The sequence below is a fragment of the Lipotes vexillifer genome, unplaced genomic scaffold (genome assembly GCF_000442215.2).
Source record: "Lipotes vexillifer unplaced genomic scaffold, Lipotes_vexillifer_v1.1 scaffold853, whole genome shotgun sequence".
Classification (NCBI taxonomy): domain Eukaryota; kingdom Metazoa; phylum Chordata; class Mammalia; order Artiodactyla; family Lipotidae; genus Lipotes; species Lipotes vexillifer.
Genome location: NW_006792734.1, coordinates 1,910,636 through 1,930,492, shown reverse-complemented (window position 1 = coordinate 1,930,492; position 19,857 = coordinate 1,910,636). Strand labels below are relative to the sequence as shown.

Genomic DNA, 19,857 nt, shown 5'->3' with positions numbered 1-19,857 from the left:
AATGCTGAAACTCTTTCCCTTCCAAGAAGCCTTCTATAATTATAGCTTCCATGTCATTCTCCCTATTGGAATGTCTCATTAGTTAAAAACACACAGCTTTAATTCGCCTACCAATCGTGGGTTAGTAGGAAAGACTAGGAAAAGCCACATTTTGTCCAAAAGAATGTAGCACTTAATAAGCACTTAAACGGCACTTTAAGGTTATCCGAACACTGGGGGTGGGGCGGGGTGGGGAAGGTGTTCAAATGTGGCGACCTCACATGCTGTATACACGCTGGGACACACGTTCTGATAAGCACTGGTACTAAGGGAGAACAAGAGGGCCTGACCAGAAATACACGACCTCACCCGCCGAAGGACTGGCTAATTAGGAGAGGGAAGTTTCATGCGTTAGATTGGAAAGGTGAAGCAGGGACCCAAATGACTCAGCGAAAACTTATAGGAAAAGTGGTCCAGAAAAGCCGACGCGAAACCACTAGACTAAAAAGGGGAAAAGGCACCGGAGGAGAGCCTGGAACCCACCAGCGACAGCCTCATACCTGCGCTTCCAGCTTTCCTCTTAGGCGCCTGGTGATGACCTCACCCGTGGGCGCCCAATCCCATCTAGCGTAGGGGTGGAGGCGCCTCAGCCAAACAGTCACATCCGGGGCCGAGAGGAATCGCGTGAGCTGGGCGTGCGCCCTTGCTTCGTGCCCTCAACCCGCATGGCGGAGGCACGGGCGCGCCGCCGGGAGGCCTTGCGAGTCGGGCCGTTGCGGCGCCCGCGCTGAGCCGCGGGGGAGGGGCGGGGGACGCCCGTGCGGCCGGTGCGTCTGCCCTCAGTGAGGCGGGGCGCGTGGCGGACGCCCCCGGGCAGGGGCGGGAGTGGTGGAGGGGCCGGGCGGTAGCCTGTGAAAGGGGCGGTGAGCGAACTGCTCCGGTCTCCAGGCGAGGCTTGGCCTCCGGAGCAGAGACGGGGGGAAGCGGCGGCGGCGGCAGCGGCCCTCGGGCCGGCTGGTGAGGCGATGGCGGCGCCGGCCCCGGGGGCTGGGGCAGCCTCGGGAGGCGCTGGCTGTAGCGGTGGCGGCGGCGCGGGCGCGGGCGCCGGCTCCGGGGCTGCCGGGGCCGGGGGCCGGCTGCCCAGCCGGGTGCTGGAGTTGGTGTTCTCCTACCTGGAGCTGTCCGAGCTGCGGAGCTGCGCCCTGGTGTGCAAGCACTGGTACCGCTGCCTGCACGGCGATGAGAACAGCGAGGTGTGGCGGAGCCTGTGCGCCCGCAGCTTGGCAGAGGAAGCTTTGCGCACGGACATCCTCTGCAACCTGCCGAGCTACAAGGCCAAGGTGAGGGAGCCCCGCGCCACGCCGCTGCCCGCGGTCCCGCTTGTCCGGGCCGCTCTCAGTGCTTCTCAGCTAAGCTTTTGAGTCGGAAGCCTCGCCTCACCATCCCGCCTTTCCACCGCTCCAGTCAATACCTCACCTTACCTTACCTCCCCGCGCCATGAAGATCCTCTTCTCTTTGGGTTGAAGTTCTGCTCCTTAACCCACCCCACTTCCGCGATACACTTTTTGAAAGGCCAGGTGGTTTCCCATCCCTGGTTTCCGTCACTCATTCTACTTTCCATAGTCTTTACCCTTAAAAACAGACCACCTCATTGTTGTAGGTTTCAATACTCTCCTATTTTTCTCCCTGCCCTTTATTAAATCACCTTGGCTGCCTTAACATCGGCTTAGTTTCTCATATATTTGCTTTCACCGCACCTTTTCCAAGCTCTGATTTATAACCATCTTTTCTTTATTTTTGCCCAAGCACTCTTAAATTCCCTCCACTATGTTACAGGCTTATAAATGAGTGTGGTCCAAGGCATCCTGCTCACTTTCAACATAGAGGCTTTTATAGAACATCCTCCCATCGGCACCACTTAACAGTCATAATACTGCCATGTCCCACTATTACTAGCTACTTCCTTGCCACCTTTTTCGTAGTTCCACCATGGTGTTGTGTCTCTTATGTTCTATTTGTCATCTAACGTGCTGATTCCATTTTTGCTGCCTTTTTCCCCCTGCCAGATTCTTGTGATTAGTCTTGCTTTCATATGCAAGTAAAAATGTCAAGTAGCAGATAATGATAGGACTGAGAGGATTCTTCAAGCAATATAAATAAAAGGCCTTAAACTTGGGTTCAGTTTGGATGGAAACAGCTCTTCAGAATAGCAGTCACCAAGAGCATATATGAGACAGGATAAAGTCTGACCTAGAATATGGTAAACATAAAAATACATTAAAAACTAAAAAGGGAAAACATACCTTTTTAATGCTAGACTGCCAGTGGGGCCAGAATAAGGAGTAAATTTTTTTTCCATGTGAAATAGATGTAAAATGTATTCTTCTGTAATAAAACAGGTTTTAGTTTAATAAGATAAGGAATATCGCTTTTTAATACGTCAACTGTCAAGTTGTTTTTCTATGAAATAACGTTAATTTGCGAGGACAGTATTTGTACATGGTAGGTTCTCAATGGATACTAGTAATTCATATAGTAGAGTGCAGTAGATTGCAGTTTTGTCTTACTGTGCCTGATAAACGTGTAGATTTCATGAGTCTTATTTTTTACTTTTCCATAAAGTTTATTGCTTTTACTTATTTTAAATTAAGACATTTTTGTAATTGGTTTGTAATAGTCATGTTCACATGATTCAAGATTCATATAATAATATGTAATAGATAATGTATTCATGTGAAGAATACATGATTCAAAAGAAGCAAAGTGATGTAAAGCAAAATGTCTTCCTTTTGTCCTTATACCACCGCCATCCAGGTTGGAGGCAACCTATGTTACCTATTTCTTCTGTATCCTTCCAGAGATATTTTAGGTTTCATAAGTTTTTAATACTTTGTATGCCTTTGTACTACTTGCACTATAGGTATTATAGACCTGTACTAATCACATGTACATTCAGATATTGCAGGACTTTTCTTGAGTATCTTGAAGATAAAAGATTAATTCAGAAGGAGTCATATAGCCTAGTAGGGAAGTCCTCAGTCTAGTAGAGGAGAAAAAAATGTATAGAAATAACTAGTGGTTATTAGTTAGAAATGGTAGAAATTGTTGCTAACTGTTAGAGATATAAAAATATATATATACTAGAAGTTTACTGAAAGAGATTTACAAGTTGAGTGGATGATTGTAGAAGGTTTGGGGTTGAGATTGTATTTGAGCTGAATTTTAAAGATGGGGAGAATGTGAACATTTTACTAAGAGGAAGTACCCTGAACAAAAGCAAGGCAATGGAAAGCAGAGGGTTTGTACAGCATATATTTTTATTTAAAAAAATATGAATGTTAGGCACTATGCTCAGTTTTGCAGATGCAATGGTGAATAAAAACAGATACAGACTCTTATGGTTGCCTTGCCATATAGCACTTACAATCTAGTGCGGGGAAGTGGGTATTAATCAAATAGTCACACAGTTGTAAAATTGCATTTGTGTTAAGTCCTACGAAGGATGGATACATGATGCTCTGAATGTCAGTAATGGAGAATTTGAATTAAGTAGGGAGGTCAGGGAAGGCTTTCTCTGAGGAAATAATGCATGAACTGAGACCTGAATGATAAGGATAAATAGGCCAGAGAGAGAGAAGAGCCTTCCAGGAGGGAACCTGATGAGTATGAGGGACAGAAAATAATCAATGTGGCTGGAGCATAGACAGCAAAAGTGAGGCAGGTTTGAGAAAGATGGAAGAGGTGGACTGGGGCCAAACAAAAGGAAGCCATTTTAAATTGTAAGCAAAAGGGGGTTAGGAGTGTGGGGATTAGTGATGTGATATTTTTCCATTTTTTAGAGGTTATTCAAACTTAAGAATGGAGAACAGTTTGGAGGGGGACCTTAGAAATATGAATATTAGGAAGTATGTAGTAAAAGAGATGGGGAGAAATTTAGAATAAATTTAGGAAATAAAATCTGCAGGACTTGGCAATAGATTTGAAATAGGGGTGAGGAAGAGGGAGGTGCACAGGATGACTCCTAGGTATCTGGCTTATATGATATAGGGATTACCTGGGCTAGATTTTGGATGAATAAAACAATGAGTTCAGTTTTGGTAGAACAGAGTTTACAGTGTTTTTAAGACATCCAAGAGTTTTCAGATAGGCATCTGTTACAATTTGTAGCTTGGAGGAAAGGCTAAAGATATAAAATAGTTTAGTTAGATTGAATTGTGATAGGAAATATGATTGTAAAGGTAAGCTGAAACTAGATATATCATGGAGGTCCTTGACATACAGCCTTCAGTCTGTAGTTTGGGCTTTGTCTTACAGCTGGAAAACACAGAAATTTGAACAAAGCAGGGACGCACTAAGAGCTGTGCTTTAGAAAAACCAGTCCATAAGGTGAATTCAGGAACGCAGGGGTTGATGCCTATACCAGAGGTACTTAAGACCAGAACAAGTGTATAGAGCAGAGAAGGGGGTGGCTGGGAGAGGAATTGCAAGAAAACAAGTCCACATCTATGGACAGCTGACTGGGTGAGGTGGGATGAAGAAGAAGGAAGGGTCAAATAGGATTTCCAGGGAGCCTGGGTAACTGAGAAAATGATGAGAACAGGCTTGGGATAGCATAAAACTGGAAAGTATTTGGAGTTGTCAATCTAATTAGGATTTGTCTTCTTTTTTTTTTTTTTTTTTTTTTTGCGGTACGCGGGCCCCTCACTGCGGCGGCCTCTCCCATTGCGGAGCACAGGCTCCGGACGCGCAGGCTCAGCGGCCGTGGCTCACGGGCCCAGCCGCTCCGCCGCATGTGCGATCTTCCCGGACCAGGGCACGAACCCGTGTCCCGTGCATCGGCAGGCAGACTCTCAACCACTGCACCACCAGTGAAGCCCCTAGGATTTGTCTTCTTTTTAAAAGTTCATGTTTTACATATTACCAAGTAACATCAGTTATTCCAGTCATACTTGGCATCTAGCTATAATTGTCTAAATTTCAGACTTACATCCTAAACTAGGTCTTAAAGCTGTTTGCTATAATGCAAAATCCAGTTTACGCATGAGACTGTGTAGCAAGAACTATAGATTGTTTTTATTTATTTGTGTATTTATTTTTCCATTTTATCTGATTTTTCACATTAGCTATCTCTAAAAGATAAGGACACTTAATCACAATACCATTAGTACATCTAAAATATAAAGAAATTAATGATAATTCCTTCATATAAAAAGTTTGGTGTTCAAATTTCCAATTGTCTCATAAATGTCAAATGTTATATCTTTAATTTTCAGTTTATTTAAGCAAGATCTATATAAAGTTCCCATGACAAACAGTTGATATGTCTCTTAAGGCTATTTTAGTCTACAGATACACCCTCCATCTCTCTCACCTCTTACCCCGTCAGTTTATTTGTTGAAGAAACCAGGTTGTTTACCCTGTAGAGAGGTTCCCTCAATCTGGATTTTGCTGATTTCATTCCCATGGTGTTGCTTAACATGCTTTCTGTCCTCTGTATTTCCTATAGAAGTTTGATCAATTTAGGTTAGATTAGATTTTTTTCAAGATATGTTTTACTAGAGTCAAATGGTTGAGGTGTGTACAGCACTTTTAGGTGCTTAAAAGTGTGTTATAATAAGAACAGATTGGAAAAAATTTAGGTATACTTCAGGTTTACATCCCATTTATGAAAATATGGGATACCTGAACCAAGGAGGTTTTTTGTTTTTGTTTTAATCTGTCCTCTGGAGTACAACAATTAAACAGTGAAGTACTTGCTAATGGTTAATGAGAAGTGGATGAGGGGACTGGATGCTTGACTTCTCTTTGGGGCTCTTGTGCTAACTACCTGTTGACTTTACGCCTGTGTCCCCATCCCTGAGTTGAAGTAGGTGAACTTTATCCTCTTTCCTAATGCTGGAATTCTGTGATTCTGGAGTTGATTTCTCAGGTTAACTAAAGCAATAGGTCCCAGCCTTCAGCTGCTTTTGGGTTGTTTGAATAAAGAAGGGATTTTCTAAAAAACGTACAAACCAAAACCTATAAATTATTAAAACATGAGAGAATGTTATTATTTGTACAGAGTAGCAATTTTCATATTGTCTTTATTTTGGAAACTTAAAAAACTGGTGATTACTAAAGGTCAGCTATCCTGTCCTGTCAGTGGTAGCTGCTGTTAATGACTATCTCTTTATAAATTTTAGTGATTGAATTTATGCTATCTAGGGGATTATTTGATTTGGTAAAATGAGAGTGGTGATGTCTCAGTGTATGAGTAATACCTAGCAAGGAGGCTGAGGATCTAAGATAGTTTGTGGTTATTAAAATTTTTCATAAACTCTAGAGCTGATATGACTAAGTTCTCTATTTTACTTAAAATACAGTTCTTTTTGGTGGCAGCATTGCCAACACGAAAACTGTGCATATCCTAACTTTTTAATGTAAAAATATCGAATATAAACAAGAGTATAGAAAATAACCTCCCTATACCCATCACCAAGCTTTATCAGTGATTAATTCATGGGCAGTCTAGTTTCATGTCTACCCTGCCCACTCTCCCATATTTCAAAGCAATTCCCAGATATGTCACCCATAAACATTTCAGTACTATCTCTAAAATATAAGGATTCTTGTGTATATCTTTTGATGTGTTAAGAAGTCTATTTGGAGAAATTATACTGTGGTTTAGAATTTTAGTCAATAATGAAACAGCTGGCAGTTTTATTTTTAATGTTGCATAATTTATTATGTTAGGATCCCATGCTGAAACGTGAGCCATTTTTGAGAAATAATTATTGTATTACTTAAAATATATAACTTTATTGTTTAAAAACATGTAGCCTAAAGTTTGGGTACTTTTTAATGTTTAAGAAAAATTAAATTTGTATTTCTTTTGTGTGCTTTCCATCTTTTCAGATACGTGCTTTCCAACATGCTTTCAGCACTAACGACTGCTCCAGGAATGTCTACATTAAGAAGAATGGCTTTACTTTACATCGAAACCCCATCGCTCAGAGCACTGATGGTGCAAGGACCAAGATTGGTTTCAGTGAGGGCCGCCATGCATGGGAAGTGTGGTGGGAGGGCCCTCTGGGCACTGTGGCAGTGATTGGAATTGCCACAAAACGGGCCCCCATGCAATGCCAAGGTTATGTGGCATTGCTGGGCAGTGATGACCAGAGCTGGGGCTGGAATCTAGTGGACAATAATCTACTACATAATGGAGAAGTCAATGGCAGTTTTCCACAATGCAACAATGCACCAAAATATCAGGTGAGAAACTGAGTATTTTCTGAGCCTTTGTTAAGTCATGGCTTAATTTGTTTTAAATTTACAAAATTTTATATAGCAGCATTATTTGTCTTTTTGGTAACTTTTAAATAAATAGTGTAACTGGCCTTTTTTGGCTACTCTGACAATAATCTTTAGTATCTCAATATTTGTTTGCTAATACAATCTAAGCAATCTGTCTTTAAATCAGGTTGGCAAACTTTTTCTATACAGGGCCAGATAGTAAATATTTTAGGCTTGTCTCTCACAACTGTGCAACTATGTTGTTATAGCACGAAAGCAGCCATGAATTATGTAAATGAATGAGCATAGCTGTATTCCAGTAAAACCTTATTTATAGACTGCAAGCCAGATTTGGCCCAGGGGCCATAGTTTGCCAACTTGTGCTTTGGATTGTAATCTTTCTTATATCATGCACATCCAAATTTACTTTTTCTGGACACCTCACCCCCTCACCCCCACAAATGCACCTGTGTGCATGTGCATACATACTTACCCTCTGCTACTTATTAATCTGGATTGTGTTTAAAGCGTCTGGAGGTGTCAGCAATTTCCATAAACATAGGTGAGTTCAGGCAAACTACTGCATATTTATTTATTTGGCCACCCCGCGCAGCATGCGGGATCTTAGGTCTCTGATCAGGGATCGAACCTGTGCCCCCTGCAGTGGAAGCACAGAGTCTTACCACTGGACTGCCAGGGAAATCCCAAACTACTACATTTAAAAATTATTTTTTAAAAAAATACTTATTTGTTTATTTGGCTGCATCGGGTGTTAGTTGCGGCACACAGATTTTTCGTCGTGGCGCGCGGGCTTTGTGACCCCACGGCATATGTGAGATCTTAGTTCCCTGACCAGGGATCAAACCCGGGTCCCCAGCATTGGAAGGCAGATTCTTAACCACTGGACCACCAGCAAAGTCCCTAAAAATTCTTAGCCTTAAGCCATACTCACTTGATTCTAGGGTCATAATTATAGTTCCTATTTGTAAAAGCTATATGATTACCATAGATTCAGCAGAGTGTAAAAAGTAATAATCTGATAAGAACTTGGAAATTTTAAGGAATTACAGATTGTACATTTCAGAGGAACATGTGGTTTGAAAGCTCTAGCCTCAGTAATGACCTCAAGTCAGACATAATAAAGTAGAAGAACTAAAATATATCCCATTTCCTGATGTATAAAAGCCTGGAAGGATTTTCTTTTATAGAATCCTTTCCTTACTGTCCTTTCAGGCTCTGCAAATGCCCTAAGGAGAACGGACTTAATAATCATTGAAGATAAAGACCTATGACTCACCTTGTGACTTTGTAGTGAAAGTCCTTTATTCTTTGTTTTTCAGAGAACATACTCTGTGTGATTTCAGTCCCTTTAAATTTATTGCAGCGTGTTTTATTCCCAGCATATGGTTTACCTTGATAAATGTCTTTGTATGCTTGAATATATATTCTGTTGGATGGAATAATCTATTAAGCACAGCTAGGTCAAATTGGTTGGTAGTGTATAAGTCTTCTGTCTGCTTTCTTTATTTTCTTTCTACCTGTTCTTTCATTTACTAAGGAGTATTAAAATCTCCAACTATAGTTGCTGATTTATCTATCTCTTCTTCCAGTTTTGTCACTTTTTGCTTCATGTGTTTTGGAACTGTTATTAGGTGTATGTACATTTAAAATTGTTATATCTACCTACCTGGTTAACTCTTTTATCATTATGAAATGACCTTCTTTGACTCTAGTAATATTCCTTGTCTTTACGTCTATTTTGTCTGATATCAATAAAGCCAATCCAACTTTCTTATGCTTACTATCGCAAAGTACCTCTTTTCCCTCATCCTTTTACTTTTAGACTGTCTTTGTATTTAAAGTGGGTCCCCCAGACAGCATGTAATTGGATCTTGCTTTTTATCTAACCCAGTCTCTTGATTTGAGTAGTTAGTCCATTTATATTTAGTGTAATTGTTGGACTGCTTGATATCATCCTTGTTTCTGTGCCTCTGAAGCTATGTTCTTTTTTTCTGTTTTTTGGATTCATTACTTTCTGTTGTTCTGTCTTCAAGTTCATAGATTTTTTTTCTTCTTGTCATTTGAAATCTGCTATTGAGCCAGGCTAGTGAATTTTGGTTATTGTGCCCCTCAGTTCTAAAATTTTCATTTTTATAGTTTCCATTTATCTACTGAGATCTCTATTTGTTCATTTATTAATACTATATTTTTCTTTAATTCTTTGGGTATATTTTATAACTACTTTAAGTCTTTGCCAAATCCAGCATCTAAGGCCCACTTGGAGTCTGTTTCTACTGACTGCTTTTTTCTCCATGAGTATGAGTTACACTTTCCTGTTTCTTTTCGAATCCAGTCATTTTTTAATTGAAAATTAGACATGGTAGATAATATATAGTAGTGGCTCTGGAATGTTTTGTTTCTTTAGCAGCTACTTTGTTCTTCTGAAAACTGTAGGTTTTCTTGTTCTAGTAGGCAGTTAACTTGCCTGCACTGAAACTATACAGCAGCTTATGTCTTTATTCAGTTTTTTTGGCCTCTAGCTGCTACTTTTTCTGCCTGGTTCCCTGGGGGTTTCCCCTGTGTTTGTGTAATACAGTCATCACATGAGGATTTGGGCAGAGTTTATTTTCAGATTTTGGGGCTCATCCTCTTTGTGGTTTTTTGCTTGCAGAGTTCCTCTAAGTTTCCAGTTGCTCTGCTGTCTCCAAATTTTGTCCTCTGACACCTAAAACTGTAAGACTTTGTCTTTCTGCTCTCTGTGCTATGTGTATGTGTGCTGTATGCTCAAAGGGAAAGCAAACTTGCAAATTTCACTTGGAGTGGTTCTATTTTGTTATTTTCATCTTCTGTAAAATAGGGATAACTCCTAGGATTGATATGAGAATTAAATGAGATAATATAAAATCACTCAACAATACTCATCAAAATATTAGCTTTTATTTCTTTTTTTTTTTTTTTTTTTTTTTGCAGTACGTGGCCCTCTCACGGCTGCGGCCCCTCCCGCTGCGGAGCACAGGCTCCGGATGCGCAGGCCCAGCGGCCATGGCTCACGGGCCCAGCCACTCCGCGGCATGCGGGATCCTCCCGGACCGGGGCATGAACCCGCGTCCCCTGCATCGGCAGGCGGACCCTCAACCACTGCGCCACCAGGGAAGCCCCTGGCTTTTATTTCTGATTTTTGCTGTTGTTCGTGTTTTGTTTGTAACAGTAGTGATGATGGTGATTTGTAGGTTCTTAAAATGGGGTTAATCTGTGAGTTGGGCAGAGGGAGAGAAAAAGTAGATGTTGGTAGTTATTTGTGATAGGAAATACAATGAAGGAAAGTAATGATAGCAGCAGGGGGTATCATAATTGGGAAGTATTAAATTATGATTTTTGATTGCAAATGATAGGACTTTCTGCCTTCAAGTATATAGATGCAACAGCCTTTAATACATGCAAATTATAAGGATAAACATGCTCTTTCTTTGTTTACTTTTCCAAATGGGAAAAGAAATGGATAATTGTGCTTCCAGTTTAGTTTAACAATCAGTACTGCTATTTTTATAACAAACGGGTGTTTCAGAGTAGTGGACCACAAAGTGATTGTTTAATAAGCCTATTCTGCATCTTTAGAACCTATAGTCAGATTTGGCTATTCATGATTATGTAGTTCCACGTTGTATGTAGAACTGCTTTGTAAATTTTAAAGGTAGTGGAAGTGTTTTATTGTAATTTTTTTTTATTGTGGTAAAATATACATAACAATCTTTATTCTTTTAACTATTTGTAAGTGTATAATTCAGTGGCATTAAATACATTCACAGTGTTGTATAAACCATCATCACTATATATACCCAAAACTTTTTTATCATCCCCAGCATAAACTCTGTGCCCACTGAACAATAACTCCACATTTCTTCCTCCCCCAAGCCTCTGGTAACCTCTATTCAATTTTCAATCTATGTGAATTTGAATATTCCAGGTGCTAGGTACAAGTGGAATCATATAGTATTCGTATTTTTGTGTCTGGCTTATTTCTCTTAGCATAATGCTTTCAAGGTTCATTCATGTTGTAGCACATACTAAAATTTCATTTCTTTTTAAGGTTGAATAACATTCCATTGTATGTATGTACTATAGTAATTTGAGAAAATTTAGGTAGCCTTTTTTGGTAAAATATGCCAAGTTATAGATTTTAATGGTAACCTTCTTAAGAAAAGTCTTTAAAAAGAATAAATAAAATCTGGGGACTGTTCAGGAAGAATATTTAAATTTTCAGTATTAAATATAAATCCCACACAAGTCTTAAGTTTTTTTAAAAAAAAACTATCAAAACAAACATTTATGATGAAATTGATGTATGTTCTTTTTTTAGATGTTTCTCCCTGACCAAATAACTTTTTTGGTTTTTCTAGATAACTTTTGAGATATACATATTCTTAATAATATTTTCAACTTGATTACATCTAGCTGTGCCTTTTATGGGTTTTCTTCTTACCTTCTTTTGATGTCTGTTTGCAGATAGGAGAAAGAATTCGAGTCATCTTGGACATGGAAGATAAGACTTTAGCTTTTGAACGTGGATATGAATTCCTGGGGGTTGCCTTTAGAGGACTTCCAAAGGTCTGCTTATATCCAGCAGTTTCTGCTGTATATGGTAACACAGAAGTGACTTTGGTTTACCTTGGAAAACCTTTGGATGGATGACAGTGGCTTTCTTGGGATGAAAGAGTGGAGGAGATACCTGCTTATGGAAAGTAGAATCATGAAGTGACAGTGTCATACATGCATGCCCAAGAAACATCCTGAAAAAACACATGATATTGTTAACTGGAGAAGCAACTCTACAGCAGAGATTATCTTAGTGTTTCCTCTTTTCTACTGGGCCAGAAAAATCCTCAGGGTTGCAGTTGGTTGAGTGGGCAGTTGACATATGCATGTTTCAACAGATTTTGTCTCTAAGTTAGCGATGTGATATTTCCAACTTTTAAGGTGAGATCTTAGAGATGGTGTAAAAGGGATAAGATAGGGAACTAGCAAGAGTTTTAAGTAGTGTGTTTGTGAAGAAAGACTGATCCTGTTTTACAACTGCCTGTTTTTTCTCCAGACCCTTTTTTCCAGCCAGCTTGACTATTAGAAAAGTATGAAACTGGTTGGATTTTATTTAATATTTTTAATATATTGAGAAGCATGGTCTGCCTGGACTGCACTTCTCTAACGGTGAGATATAAAATTGTGCAGCTATTTTAAAAGTTGTATATACAATATGTGTGTAAAAAAAAAAAACTGTAAAGAAAAAAGGACAAAGGAGTTGCTTTGTTCTAGTTCAATTTCTTAAAAACCACTACATGGTACAAAATTAAAATAACATTTAGGGACAGTTTGATAACTACAAAGAAGAAAATTTTAAGAGGAGATGTGTTGTATTGGCTCATTTTGTATTATATTTGGCTTACAGTTTCCATGCCTATTACAGTCTGATTTATTTTTTTAACCATCAAAATTATTATACAGATCCCTCAAATCTCCAGGCTAAGATTTAGGGAAGGCAAATCTATTTCTAATCATTCGTATATCAATAATAATAATAATGTGCATCTTATAGAATCTGGTTTTATTTTTTGACCTTCCAAGAAAGTGTCTCATAAGAACAGAGGACATTGCCATTTGTTCTCAAATATGAAAGCTGTTAGTCACAGACCTTAAGAAAATAATTGATCAATGGTCCTTTTATTTTGTAACTTTATAATGCTGTAGATATTATAATTTTTTAATTTCATATTGTTTACATCATGCAACAATCTAAGCCTCAAACTCTTCATTGGGGTTGTCAAGAAAATGTTTACTCATCCATCTGAAACAGTGCCAACCTGAACCCAGCTTAAGAATGTTCTTTATCTCATTATAAATAATTGCCCCCATGGGACTTGAAATAAAACACCTTATGCTGGAAACTTCAGGTTGGTGATATTTTGAAGGTTTTATTGTAGAAGAGTTTAACATTAATTCCTATTCAGAATTTTTGACTAAGAAATCTGATTTCACTAATACTCTTTCAAATTAATAATTCAATGTACATGAGCTGAGATTTTCTTTTGTTAGAAAGGAAACAAACATCTTTCTGTATGAAAGTATAAATTGTATGGTTTCAGATACATCTTTGTGATAAGAAGTGACTAAGGCAAGTGGAATCTTTGTAGTTTTTAGGTTTTGCTGTATGCATATTTTGTTTTGAATCTAAAAAATTTAGGGACAGCAAGCATCTGGCTGTGGTTCTTGGGTTGCTCCTTGTGAGTTAATATTATCAGTACTCCTGTGAAACAAGGGATTTCAGTCATGAACAAAGATTTCATTTTTGCCACCTGAAAGGTTTACAAGTATTTGTTGTGTATTTGGTGTGTTGCTTAAAGGTGTAATCTGTTAAAGATCCTTTTTGATACCCACACCAAGGAAGAAACCTCCTAGAAACCATATTTAATACTACAGAGTGAAATTATATGTTAAATGTATTAGAGAACATAGCTGCTACAGAAATTGATTTTTCTTGGTGTAGAACAACTCAATTTGGCAAAGTTTAAAATTTAATTAAAGAAGAGATCTGGTTCAGGTTAAAGATTGAACTAGTTAGAAAGCTATAAGGTCTTTTAAGCACTTGTTTCTTTTTCAGATTGTGATATGGTCAATTCAAAGAGCTTTTGCTCAGAGTTTTGTTTATATCTTCTGTTTTGTCTTATTAGTAAACATTCATTTGTAACAAAGTTTTGAAGGTGCTGAATGGAAAATGGAAACACATGGTTATTGCATATTGAACCTAGAATCAAATGATTGCCTAAATATTTAATAACAAGCCATTCTTGTCTCAAAGACTTAAATTCTTTAATATCCAATTTGCAAATTTTATAAAATGGAGGTTCATATTTAGCATGAGCATCAGGGGAATGAAGAGCCTTCATTTATAACCTGGTAAATTAATTTGTTACTGGAGACCAATAGTAGTTGTACAGAATACTAAGACAAACTGTTACAATGTTTGAGGAAATGGAATCTCTTTTTCATTGGTGCTGAGAGAGCACTTAAGTAGAAGCCAGTTGCCTCTGAATATTGAATATAAATCATCTAAACCAGTAGTTCTCAACCTTGGCTATAGTTTGGAGTCACAGGCATTTTGAAAAATATTGATGCTTGGGTCCCATACCCTAATATTCTGATGTTGGTCTGGGCTATGACATGACCATAAGGATTTAAAAAAACTTCTTAGGTGATTTCAATATGTTGCCAAGGTTGAGAACCACTGATCTAAATTCACTTTAAGTTTTCTCATCTGCAAAAAAAAAAAAAAATCCTTGCTCCCTCCCTTCACTACCTCATAAGGATATTGGGGGTAAAGAAGAAAATAATGGGAAAGTGCTTGTGCTATGGATAAAAAGTGCTATTGAAAGGCAAAGTTATATTTGTTGTATTTCAGCTGAAACTATGATCAGGAAGAAATGTGTAATTGAATTTGCTCTGTTGACTTTGGAAACCAGGAGCACTCTCTTTGGTTCTTAAATTTAGCAAAGCGTGCAGATGGGTAAGAAAACATTACTATTACTCTTATTCATTCTATGGTCTTCTGTCATACTTGAGATAGGCTGGTTTAATTATCTGGTTTTACACAGGAAAGAAGAAATATTAAGTTTTAAAGTCTGTAATGGTCAGTGGCTCACAATTCATTAAAACTTTTCATACAAAGAATTCTGTGGTTAATATATGTCATTTCTTAGTTGCCGTTATTTTTTCATTATCTGAGTTTTGAATATTGACCCATTTATTTCACCTCCTTCATTCTTATTCCTGTAAGTTTGGATATAGATTTGATAAGGCACCTAAAGCAAGTAGGTGTTGCTCAGTGGAATACTTCAAGTCATGGTTCCGTGATTAGGCATCTTCCGTCTTTGAGATATGATTTGACCTGGGAGAGAGAGTTTTGAAAAGAACAGAGCCCTAACCCACATAGTAGGTATTACAATTAACTTTTCATTTATGTCTCCAAACTGCTGTTTATATAGACTGTAATATTTATATTTTTGATCGTCTAAAAAAATGAACAGTTTGATAAGATAGAAACTTGAATTTTAAAGATGAGTATTGAGATTACATTCTAGAAATCAAGACCACCACTTTAAAGCCTTCCTGAAAGGAACAGTTCATACCTAACCCAAATGCTATTCTAATAAAGCATTCCTCAGTTTCTCCAGCTGAATGTAATCTCTCCTTCCTTGAAATTTCCTTGTCTTTATATTTACACATAGCTCATGCTGTATTACTTTGTACCTTGTATAAATTTATTTATATTTATTATTTGTTTATGTCTTAGCTCCCCTAAACATCTTAAGAAAGAATCTCTGATGGACTCATCTTTATGCTCATGTTATCAAACCCAATGTAGGAAGAAAAAAAGCTCTGAATTTACAGACGATAGTAACTAAAGATAGATGAGAAAAATTCTTTTTGTATCCTATCCGAGTGAAGCAAATCTGAGGCTTGTAAGGAAGAAATAGTGACTGTGAATGCATTTTAGCCATTCCCCTTTATTCTTAAATATTGGTAAACTCTGATACTTAGTTCTTGGTATAGATTTCTTATTTGTTTAGAATTAAAATTAGAATTCTGTATATTAATTTTTTGAAATTCTTTTTTGCTTTAGTTTCTTAATAAAAAATTAAAACATTAATCACCTGTGATTGCTTACATTTAAAACAAGGAATTTTTTTATATGTTGGTCAGAAAGAAAAATGATAATACCTTAGTAGCCAAATGTGTTGATGGAATTTACCTATAAATTCCATGCCTTTTAATAATGCAATCCACATTTTCCATGTTTAGAATGGACCATGGCCAGGGAATAATAATTCACTAGAATCCTGTTTCGCTATCGCCCCCACCCCCAGCTAACAGTTGTTTGATAATGCAGTTGTTTGCCAAGAGTTATAAGAAGCAGGCATGTCTGAACAAATGGCTCCTGTGATCCAAAAGCTTAAAAGAATCAGTGGGTCATGTTGCTGAAAGTTGCTTGATGTATTACTATGTTAAAATTTATACAAAGAGTTTTAATTTTCTAAAGGAAAATTAAGTAGGTGTAAAATTTCTGTATCCTTTTGTTTAGTGGGAAGAGATACCAGGGACAGCTTTACCAGTCTGTTGTCCTAATTTCTTTTTTGAATCCTCCCCCAAGCCATCTGCTTTTTATTTAATGTATTCATTAAAATATTGTTGAGAGCAACATGTTCTCTACTTTTCAGAATATAGTTTGTTGAAAGAAGTAGCCCCTCAAGATTTAAGATTGTCATTGTTCCGCTTCTCTGTATAGGATTTCATGATGAATGATTGACTTAAGAAGTAAGAATCATTTAGAGAGTTTTCCTTAGGTCACTCTGTTGACAGTCCTTAATTTCTGTTTCTTTTCTGAGAGGGGGGAAAATATATAAGAGAAAGATTAGGGATTGTCTTTCTTCTCCCTCTTTTTCTCTGTAAATGAAATGGAGGATGAAATTGAGTAATGGGAATGGTTTGTCTCCTTTGAGAAGGCTCCTGAAATGATTTATTAAAATGCTAATATCCATTTAGATTAATTAGAGGCATATTGTAATGGGAGTAGGCCAGATATCTTTATTCTAATGTAGCTAATGTATTCATGTTTTCCAGCCAATGTTTAAAAGGTTTTTTATTCAGCCGTGCCCTTTGTTGATTACCTTTCCTTTCGAAAGAAAGGATACTTAAGGTTGAAATGGGAGGGGTCGATGACTTCTCTCCCCAGTTCAACAGTCCAGAGAGTGATATATGTAGTTCACAACTAAATTGCCCAGAGCTCTACCAGCCTCACTAGACTCCACAACCCAGTGGGCAGAGTGAGGGGAGGGTACGCCTGGAGTACATTGAAAGGACAACCAACTGCTCTTTTAAGTGGTGACTCTACCAGGTAAAGGCTGGTGGGGTTTTTTGGTTTTGTTTTAACTGTCATGGCCTACATCTGTGTAACAATCCCTGCACTTCAGATTTTTTCAGATGCCTCTTTTATAATGTTTTGAGGAGCTCAGTAATGTTCTAGCATTTTGGTTTTCAGGTAAGAACACTGGAGTAATAGTTCAGGAGTCACAAGGCCTGGCAGTCCTGGTAGCCATGACATGATTCCTGAGCAGATTTCTTCCCTTTTAGGGCTGTTTCTTTATGTGCTTAAATGAGGAGATTGACCCAGCTCAGTGGTTCTCATTTTGGGCTGCTCACTAGAATCACCTGGGAAGCTTTTAATTTTTTAAACAGCTTTATTGAGATATAATCAACATATAGTAAGCTACATTTATTTCAAATGTGCACTTTGGTAAGTTTTGACATAGGTATACACCCATCACAATGAAGTTAATATATACCTGGGAAGCTTTTAAAAGATAAGATTTCCAGGCAAATTAAATTAGATGGGGTAGGGGGGATGTACTCAGGCATCAGTAACACTATTTTTTTTTAAGTTCCCAGTAATTCTCCTCTGACTAGAAATCACCATTCAGGAGTGACTTTTGAAGAGACTGAGAGCGGAGGCAAAATCTCTTTTATGACCAGGAAAAACAAAACAACAACAACAACAAAATATATATATATAGTTTATATAATATATAATTTGTTTTATATATATATATTCATATATAAAACTCTAGCCCTTTACTGAGAACAAGTCAATGGCAGAGCCAGAGCTAGTAGCTAAGGCATCTAATACCTACCTCTTCTGTTTGTCCTTCTGTCATCCTTAGCTAAATATATGCAGTCATTTAAAAGAGAATGGACTTGAGGACATGGGGAGGGGGAAGGGTAAGCTGGGGCAAAGTGAGAGAGTAGCATGGACATATATATACACTCCCAAATGTAAAATAGATAACTAGGGGGAAGCAGCCGCATAGCACAGGGGGATCATCTCGGTGCTTTGTGACCACCTAGAGGGCTGGGATAGGGAGGGTGGGAGGGAGACGCAAGAGGGAGGGGATATGAGGTTATATGTATAGGTATAGCTGATTCACTTTGTTATAAAGCAGAAACTAACACACCATTGTAAAAGCAATTATACTCCAATAAAGATGTTAAAAAAATAAGAGGTCAGTGTCCTTATTAGGATTCTTTCAGGGACAGTGGATTTAGTATCCTTCCTGAATCAGGGTGGTTATGAAATGTGAGTGCTAAACCAAAGCTGAGAAGCTGCACCTGTGGTTTGTCACATGTTAGAATCAAACTTTTGACCTCTTCGGAAAAAAGGGAGATATAATCATTGAAAATTGCTGCAGGGGAGAAATGGTAAAAGCTGGTGTTACGGGTTGAGTTGTGTCCCACCCCGCCCCCAAATTCATATGTCAGAGTCCCAGGTGCCTCATAATGTGACCTTATTTGGAAATAGGGTTGTTGCAGGTGTAATTAGTTAAGATCATACTGGAATAGGGTGGGTCTCCAATCCAGTGTGATTGGTGTCCTTATAAAAAGGGTATATTTGGACCCAGACATGCGCAGAGGGAGGATACCACGTGAAGATAAAGGCAAAGATTGAGCAGAAGCCACGGAATATCAAAGATTGCCAGCAAAAACTACCAGGTACTAGGACAGAGGAGGCATGGAACAGATTCCTCCTTCACAGCTCTTAGAAGGAACCAGTTCTGCCCATGCTTTGATCTTGGACTTCTGGCCTCCAGAACAGTGAGAAGATAAATTTCTGTTTTTTTTTTTTTTTTTTTTTTTTTTTTGCGGTACGTGGGCCTCTCACTGTTGTGGCCTCTCCCGTTGAGGAGCACAGGCTCTGGACGCGCAGGCTCAGCGGCCATGGCTCACGGGCCCAGCTGCTCCGCGGCATGTGGGATCTTCCTGGACCGGGGCACGAACCCGTGTCCCCTGCATCGGCAGGCGGACTCTCAACCACTGGACCACCAGGGAAGCCCCAAATTTCTGTTTTTAAGTCACCCAGTGTGTGGTATTTTGCTATGTCAGCCCTAGGAAACCAATATACCTGGTAAGTTTTTGCTCTACCAGTTTTCCTATTTCTCTCTGGGAGCAACTTCGATGCTGTACTGTGTTGTTCACTGAATCAAGAGTAAGGCCAGGACATATTTTCAAGGGTGTTATAGATTTGTTGGAAGGTTTTTTTGTCAGATTGGATTGGATTGTCAGAGTTTGTAAAGTACAATACGTAGTGTAGTGGTTAAGGGCATGGATTCTGGAGTCAAGACTGCCTGGATTCAACCCCAGTTCTACCACTTAATAGCTGCTTAACTTTGGAGAAGACGTTTGATTTCTCCGTACCTCAGTTCTCTTCTCTGTAAAAGGGGAACGGCGAGGGGAGTGCTAAATCGTTTATAGGATATGGTGAGGTTGAAATGAAAGGCACATTGAGCTGCTTTAGAACAGTGCTAGGAACATAGTAAGCATTCAGTACATTTCTCATTATAATAGGTAAATATCATTAAGAACCAACCTTGAGAAAAAAGCAATTTTGTGTGTGTGTGTGTGTGTGTGTAAAAAACAAAATTTTAAACGCATTTGGTCCTAAAATTAGGAATAGGAAACATTAAAAAAAAGTATTCAAAGCAAGAGAAACTTTAGGTAGTTTAAGCAAAA

At 38.5% G+C, this 19,857-nt stretch overlaps 2 protein-coding genes across 2 annotated transcripts in view; one reads left to right on the top strand and one right to left on the bottom strand.

The window, feature by feature from the left end:
• The window catches only part of WDR53 (WD repeat domain 53), an 11,055-nt gene extending 10,460 nt beyond the window's left edge, over positions 1–595 (bottom strand). Inside the window, exon 1 of the mRNA XM_007465868.1 lies at positions 540–595. The gene's annotated coding sequence lies outside the window, so the exon portion shown is untranslated. The remainder of the gene's footprint in view (positions 1–539) is intronic.
• Positions 596–962: 367 nt separating this feature from the next.
• Positions 963–12,175, top strand: FBXO45 (F-box protein 45). Its single transcript, XM_007465867.1, has 3 exons — positions 963–1,319; positions 6,874–7,230; positions 11,755–12,175. The coding sequence occupies exons 1-3, from the start codon at positions 1,005–1,007 to the stop codon at positions 11,938–11,940; spliced, it is 858 nt and encodes a 285-aa protein (XP_007465929.1). The 5' UTR covers positions 963–1,004; the 3' UTR covers positions 11,941–12,175.
• The last annotated feature ends 7,682 nt before the right edge of the window (positions 12,176–19,857 follow it).

Bases quoted from the DNA above. Each gene is read 5' to 3' on its own strand.
- FBXO45 (XM_007465867.1), top strand. From the start codon at position 1,005: ATGGCGGCGCCGGCCCCGGGGGCTGGGGCAGCCTCGGGAGGCGCTGGC. The intron at 1,320-6,873 runs GTGAGGGAGCCC...CCATCTTTTCAG, and splicing joins TGCCGAGCTACAAGGCCAAG to ATACGTGCTTTCCAACATGC. The intron at 7,231-11,754 runs GTGAGAAACTGA...GTCTGTTTGCAG, and splicing joins ACAATGCACCAAAATATCAG to ATAGGAGAAAGAATTCGAGT.